Source organism: Numida meleagris, unplaced genomic scaffold (genome assembly GCF_002078875.1).
Source record: "Numida meleagris isolate 19003 breed g44 Domestic line unplaced genomic scaffold, NumMel1.0 unplaced_Scaffold896, whole genome shotgun sequence".
In the NCBI taxonomy this organism is placed as follows: domain Eukaryota; kingdom Metazoa; phylum Chordata; class Aves; order Galliformes; family Numididae; genus Numida; species Numida meleagris.
In genome coordinates this window covers 1-7,752 of record NW_018365111.1, presented here as the reverse complement: position 1 = coordinate 7,752, position 7,752 = coordinate 1, and the positions used below count along the sequence as shown (strand labels likewise).

The window sequence follows — 7,752 nt, the reverse complement described above, 5'->3', positions numbered from 1 at the left end:
TGTCCCCCGCCGTGTCCCCCGCCGTGTCCCCCGCCGTGTCCCCCAGGTATCTTCTCAACTTAATGAGCTTTCAGTTGCAAGGGTGATGCTATCTGTAATCCTAATAACCTTTTTGACTAGTGTTCTCAATCACCAGTATATCCCTAGAGGTACCATCCAATGAGCCACTAGAACACTTTATACCTTTTGAAGTTATAGTAAAATCATTATCAAAAATTCCTTTTAAAAGCACTCTATCCTTAATCTTAACCTGTTTGCTGTGGATGGGTGTTTGCTTGCGCTGTTGGGTTGTGCCGTGTTGGTCTGGGTTGGCTGTTGGGTTGTGTTGTTTGGCTTGTTGGGCTTGGGGTCTTGTTCTGTGATTTGTTGGGATGGGCTTACGTTGAGTGATGTTTTTGACTTGATGTTTATAGAATTAAGAACATTTATTCTTCCCCACTGTTTGTTAGTGGTACATGTTCAGGTTCCTTCAAGAGCTGTAGGGTTAGTGAGTCCGCTCCCTGATGCTTTTGGGTGTCTGGGCCCTCCTGTGTCCTTTGTAGCCCACCTTCTGTTGAGCATCGCCCCCTATGTCATGGTCCCATTCTTTTTTTGTAGCATTACAGCCATGCTGCCTCAGGCACGTGGTCTCGCCTGGTGTAGGACTCGTTGCAGTTTGTGCTCGTTGCATCTACTCGGCCATCTCACTTGTTCCAGTCTTTCTGCGGGACTTCTTTGCCGTGCGATGTGCTATGCCAGGTTAGTGATGGTGCACTTCATGTTGTCATGAAGTTGTAGATCACCAGTTAAGATATTCCATAACATCTTTGGGAATATCAGTTGTGACAGGTAACTCCCTGTATTTGTCTGGTTTAAATACTTGCCAATTATGGTCTGTTTTTTACATGAGTTTTTTTGATGGTGTGAGGAAGCCTATATTTCTGTGCCGTAAGGTCAACTCTAGGATATGTATCCTCTGGGATACCGACAGTTTGTATGCTGTGTTTGTAATGCATGTTTGCCATCGTCCTCAATATTTTGATGCCATGCATGTAACTCCTGTTTTGCAATGGTACGTAACGTTAGCATGCTCGGGCTGTATGTCCTGTCTTGCAAATCCCTTATTTTATGAAGCGGTTCTGCATCCTTGAGGATCTGTTTGCCCCGCTTCACATCAGTTTTCATTGGGTTGAATCTCCGTTCTCTCTTTGGTGGGTTGAACCTTATGATCTCCCTATGGGGGTGGAAGTTTTCTATGCTAGCACAATGTCCCAGATGATTTCACAACTGGGGTTACTGATGCTGTGCACGAATTCTGCCCAGGCATGGAGTAGTGGAAGGCTGTTCTGTGCGTCCTTAGCACGTGTTGAATTCTGTTCCGTGTCTCTTGGGATCTCATCCTGTTTTCCAGCTCAGTGGGTGGATGGGATCTGCTGGGTCAGAGCCTGAGCCATGGATGGAGCAGCTGGAGGCGAGAGCCAGTCAGCCCTGGGAGCGCAGGTGGAGGCCCTTCATCTCTGCCACCTCTTCTAGGCCTGATGGAAGGGCTGCCTGCCCCTGAGTGAGGATCTCTTTCTGGAGCTCCCTCCTTGCTGGAAGCTTTGCCCTGCGAAGCCAGGATCTTGGGCTGCGGGTGAGCCATCTGCTTCCCTTCCTTTGCAGCACCTTGCTGCTTGTTCCGTGTCATTTGTCATGCTCTTTCCATGCTGTTGGACCTTCTGATGGCTACCTTGGGGTAGTGGATATGCTTGTGTTAATAAAGTGACTGGGCCTACGTGGGTTCCAGCGCGATAGATTCGGACTCATCTCAAGGCAGAAAATAACTGGGATGGTGTGTTTCTTTCTTAACGGTATTGTTTTGTAATTTGTTGTGTTATAGATACTAAAGTTAGTGATGAAAAACTGCTGCACTACCCCCTGGATAGCATTGTAATAACCAGCCTAGTAATGTTATGGCGAAGTGGGTGATTTCCTTGTGCTAGCAATGCAGCCTCAAGAACTAGAATTATTAGGCATCATCTAGGTTACTGTGTGCTGCTTCTATTTTAGGAGTAGGTCAAATGTGAATGGAACAGGATTTGATGGCACCAGTGCTGGAATGGATGGGAATAGCTCTTTGAGTGTCATTTCACCACCTCATTATCAGTAACTCTTGGTTATCAGCCTACCAATTAGCCTTGTCTTAATTTGTGAAGGCAAAACCTGGAAAGGAATCCCGGGCAAAGGGATGACCCTGGACCATAGAATGATCAACTGCCTTTCATCGCACTAGTCAGGATTTGAAAAACATGACCACGCATCACTCGAGAAAAAGGCGCACGCTATCTGACTGGGATTCCACCTGTGGTTCTGATCTAGGATTCTGGAGTATTGCCCCACAGATTCTTAGTTCGCTGCTCCCTTCAATTGGCACCTCTATCAGGGACCCAAATGCCCCTCACTGCAGAACGATCTTGGGATAGAACAAAGCATTCTGATGGTTTTCAGGGAACTGCTAGTTGTGTCTCTAGCTGCAAATGTCTTGTTTCGTGGAAAGGGCTGACCTTGGTAGTTGATTTTGCTTTGCAACCAGGTGTTCCGCTTGAGCTCTGTATCACGCGCTGGCCACGCGGATGCAGCGTCCAAATGGAAACCAACCCTGCAGAGCCTGAGAAGAATCCAAGCAGGAGAGAGTCCGTGATGGGTGAGAGAGGACAAGTGCACTTTGAAGCAGGGGACGCCCTGCTGGCGCTGCCTATCGCATCCACCGCTGGCGTGTTCCTTCTCTCTCCTTTCCAGTGCTTTGCCGCCTCTCAAGGGTCAATAAGAAATAATGCATAGGGAGTTTCTTATTCCTGCGTACGGGGTTGTCTAGAATGGATGCCTGTGTGTGTGTTGTACCCTGACACAGCACCGCTCAGCTTCAGCCACACTCACCAAGTGAGGATGTTAGCCAGCTAAGGGAAGGAATGCTCCTAGCCATGCTCTAGCACGCTTGCCCACTGAGAGCGATTCCATCCGACGTGCAACTCTGGGAAGTTGTGCAACCATTGATTTTCTAGGAGTCCCAAGGCATGGCCGTGAGCACTCTCCAAGCACGTGTTGGACAACTCCTAGTGATCACTCAAAATCAGTGTAGCAGAGTACACCAAAGTTGAAGGTTTTCTCTAATCGGTTCCAGGGACGCACGAATGGGACCCTCAGGGATTCTTTTCCAGGTTGCAGAAACTGGGGCCATGGGCCAAACAAGTGTTCATTCTTGATGAACGGGTTTAACAGTGTTTCCTGTCATTATGCTACGTTTGCCTTGTGTTGTTAATTAGGTTTAGTGTGTTGTCAAACGAGGCCTTGTTTGAGTGATGATGGTTCTATTATTAATATGAATAGTGGTATTATTTTAGAGAATAGTAATTGTTGGCTTATTAATAAATTAAAAACGGGGGAAATGTGGGAAGTACTTGACGGAGTGTGGGCATGTTCATTAGAACTTGCTCGAGTGATCTCTGGAGTGTCCTTGGAGGCCTGAAATGAGTAACAGCTGCTCTGTTGCTAGGTCAAACATCTATGCCTCCAAGTTGTGCTCTATGGGACTGCTAAGCACTATGGAACTGCAAGAATGCCTGTGTGACGCTATCTGCTCTCCAATTAGCAGTGTTGTAGTGTGATGCCTACCTGATGCTCTATGTATCTTGTAGTCAAATGGCAAGAAGTGAAGCGCTACGTGATAACCGTGTTGGTTGGTGAGTTTCCGCAGCGCTGCTGAGCACGCAGGCTTCCCCGACCGTGCCCCGGTCACCGAACTCCGTGGCGCCGTCGTGTCTCACAGCCCCAGGCACCTTGCTACTGTGCTGCTGGTAAGCGCAATGCTCACAGTGTACGACCTGTGCATTTATGGGGCGCAGAGCCTTCATTCCTGTGTTGTGCTCTGCAGGTGGCAGTGGAGAATTGCGGTGCTCCTGGGTAGTGCCGGAACTGCACGGAGCCCTGTGGCTCCTCATGAAGTCAGCTTGAAGCAGAACCCTGGATTTCCTGGAATGCCTCGGAATCCTCCTTGTCTGTCTGGTAACTGGTTGCCTATACAGGTAAGGGTAATGTACACCTACCAATGTTGACCCTTTCAGTAGCGTGGCTCAAGGTAGTGCTCCCTGAGCTTGTGACTGTGCTTGAGGGTACCCTGAAGGCTGCCTTCTTTTTCTCCTGCTGTGTTTTTCTTGCCTCTGCCTCTTCCTAGGCTTTCCCTCGGTTGTAGTCCTTGTCCTTGGTTTGCCTTGACTTTCCGTGTGGTGCTCTCCTTGCCTCTGCCTTTCTCGAGTCTTCTCATTGCCCTTGCCCTCGCCCGGGCCTCCTTTGCTGCGTTCTCCTTGCTGCTTGCTCTCTGCGGAGCCATCTTTGCCACGTTCAGCTCGGTAGTTGATCTCGCCTGGGCCTTCCTTGCCGTGTTCCCTTCGGATTTGGTGTTTGCCCTCAACCGGGCCTTCCTTGTTGCGTTCTCTTTCGCTGAGGCGTTTGCCTCACCCAGGCCCTCCTTGCCGCATTCCTTTTGGATTTGACGTTTGCCCTCTCCCAGGCTTTCCGTGTGGTGTTCTTCATCCCGTTGCGTGTGTGTTGGTTTTTCCTTGGGTGTTCTAATTGTCTCCTTGCTGCTTGCTCTCTGCAGAGCCATCTTTGCCATGTTCAGCTCGGTAGTTGATCTCGCCTGGGCCTTCTTTGCCGCGTTCCCTTTCACTGAGGCGTTTGCCCTCGCCCAGGCCTTCCTTGCCACGTTCTCTTTGGATTTCGTGTTTGCCCTCGCTCAGGCCTTCCTTGCTGCGTTCCCTTTTGCTGAGGCGGTTGCCCTCGCCCAGGCCTTCCTTGCCACCTTTTCTTCGGATTTGGCGTTTGCCCTCGCTCAGGCCATCCTTGCTGTGTTCCTTTAAGATTTGGCGTTTGCCCTCGCCCAGGCCTTCCTTGCCACGTTCTCTTTGGATTTGGCGTTTGCCCTCGCCCAGGCCTGCCTTTCTGCGTTCCCTTTCGCTATGAGGTTTGCTCTCGCCCCAGCCTTCGTTGCTGCATTCTCTTCGGATTTGGCGTTTGCCCTCGCCCAGGCCCTTTTTGCCACGTTCCTTTTGGATTTGGCGTTTGCCCTCACCCAGGCCTTCCTTACCGTGTTTCCTACAGATTTGACGTTTGCCCTCTCCCAGGCTTTCCGTGTGGTGTTCTTCCTCCCGTTGCGTGTCTGTTCGTTTTTCCTTGGATGTTCTAATTGTCTTCGCTTTTGCCTTTCCCTTCCCTTGTTCTTCTCCTTGCCTTGGCCTTGCTGTTCCCTTCGGTTTTCTGCTTGCCTTTGCTTCACTGGGATTGGCAGAGAGGCAGCAATAATGGTGAGCTGGACTTCAACCCTAAGCTTAATGGGAGCTCCAGAGGTAATTGTAGTAACCCATCGTGTGACTTGGAAGCTCACCCTTAACCCAATGCTACAAATGTCTCTAATGCTCAGTGTAGGCATAAAAGCAGTGCCTGGGGTTTGCTGTCCAAGTCATCTTAACCCAATATGTCATGCCAAAGCCATTGTTGAACTAACTGTAACTTTAATCCCATATCTAGCTTAAATTAGAACCCTTATGCTTCAAAATATCATTGTTGTATCCTTAGAACAATTACTTAGTGTAATTTTCCTCTTAATGAATGGTTCAGCTCTGTTTAGGAATAGAGAGAGGCTGTCGTCACGGTTACAGCCCCACGCTCTCCTAATGCCGACTGTACTGGCGACTCCCATTGCAGTGGGGCTCGGGCATATTCCGTGGGGCTCGGGCATATTCCGTGGGGCTCGGGCATATTCAGTGGGGCTCGGGCATATTCAGTATGTACATGCATGGTGCATGTAGTGTCTATTTAGGGTATATTTAGGGTAAATCGTGTCTATTTAGGGTCTATTTAGGGTAAATCGTGTCTATTTAGGGTCTATTTAGGGTATATCGTGTCTATTTAGGGTAAACTTAGGGTATTTTTCGTGTACATTTAGTGCTCATCTATGTAGTGCATATTTTGTGTATATTTAGTGTTTATTTAGTGTATATAGTGTACATTTAGATAATATCGTGTATATTTAGTTAATATTCCATGTATATCGTGTGTATTTTGTTAATATTCCATGTATATCGTGTGCATGTCATGTGTATTTAGTGCAAATTATTCTATATTGTGTATATTTAGTGTATGTCTTGTCTATATAGCGTATATTTAGTTTATTAAGTGTGTTTCGCATTTTTTTTTGCGTCCATTTTTTGCATCCTTTTAGTGTGTGTGTTGTATTTTTCGTATTTTTTTCGTCGTGTGTATTGAGGAGTGTACGTCGTGTGTATTGAGGAGTGTACGTCGTGTGTATTGAGGAGTGTACCTTTAGCGTACATCATGTCCATTTAGCGTGTATTTAGCGTGCATCGTGTGCGTATCTTTCGCGTCCGTTCAGTGTGCGTATCTTTCGATCTTGTAATTTTCATATACATCTTGTATTTTTCATGTATATTTAGTGTCCATCGTGTGTGTTTAGTTCAGTTAATATTTAGTGTCGGTCGTGTGTGTATTTTTCGTGTCCGTCGTGTGTATTTTTCGTGTATATTTACAGTTTATTTAGTGTATATCGTGTACATTTAGTGTACAATTGGTGTATATCGTGTGTATTAAGTGTACAATTGGTGTATATCGTGTGTATTAAGTGTACAATTGGTGTATATCGTGTGTATTAAGTGTCCATTTAGTGTATATCGTGTGTATTAAGTGTCCATTTAGTGTATATTTAGTGTACTTTGTGTACATTTAGTGTATATTTAGTGTACTTTGTGTACATTTAGTGTACATCGTGTCTATTTAGAGTACATCGTGTGTTTTTCGTGTACATTTAGTGTGTATTTAGTGTACATTTAGAGCACATTCAGAGCATATCATGTATATTTAGAGCATATCGTGTATGTTTAGTGTAAATCTATTGTTTATTGTGTACATTTAGAGTATGTCTTGTCTATATAGAGTATATTTAGTGTATATAGTGTATATTTAGTGAATATAGTGTCTGATTAGTGTCTGTTTAGGGTATATCGCGTACGTTTAGGGTATATTGCGTACAGTTACTGTACATTTAGCGTACATTTAGTGTACATGTAGTGTATATAGTGTACATTTCTTGAATTTGGTGTATATTTAGTGTATTTCTTATTTTTCATGAATATCTTGTATTTTTAGTGTATATCGTGAATATTTATTCTATTTTTAGGGAATATCGTGTATATTTAATACATGTCTTGTCTATGTAGTGCATATTTAGTGTATGTCTTGTATAATTATTGTATATTTAGAGTATATCGTGTGTATATCATGTATATGTAGTGTTTATAGTGTCTACTTAGTGTGTTTAGTGTTCAGCGTACAGCGTGTGTGTTTAGTGTTCAGCGTACAGCCTGTGTGTTTAGTGTTCAGCGTACAGCCTGTGTGTTTAGTGTTCAGCGTACAGCCTGTGTGTTTAGTGTTCAGCGTACAGCGTATAGCATGTGACGTGGGGGTGTCGTGGGGGTGTCGTGGGTGTTCAGGGTGGCTAGTGGCTGGCTAGTGGGTGGTGGGGGTGTCATGGGTGTTTAGTATCTGTTGTGGGTGTTTAGTGTGTGTCTTGGGTGTCGTGGGTGTTTAGTGTGTATTTAGTCTGAATTGTGTCCACTTCGTGGTTTATTATTTTTATTTCTTTTGTTTTACTTTATTTTTCTTCTTTCTGTTCTTTTTTGGGTTATGTAGTTTTGAGTGTATATGGAGCGTGTGTGTGAGTAG

The 7,752-nt window shown here is 45.7% G+C and overlaps 1 protein-coding gene across 1 annotated transcript; it reads right to left on the bottom strand.

The window, feature by feature from the left end:
* Positions 1-4,583: 4,583 nt before the first annotated feature.
* Positions 4,584-5,060, bottom strand: LOC110392064 (octapeptide-repeat protein T2-like; the record flags this gene model as incomplete). The annotated part of the gene is made up of 1 exon (XM_021384021.1): positions 4,584-5,060. A coding segment is annotated over one exon (477 nt), but the record flags the coding sequence as incomplete, so codon positions are not given.
* Positions 5,061-7,752: the final 2,692 nt, after the last annotated feature.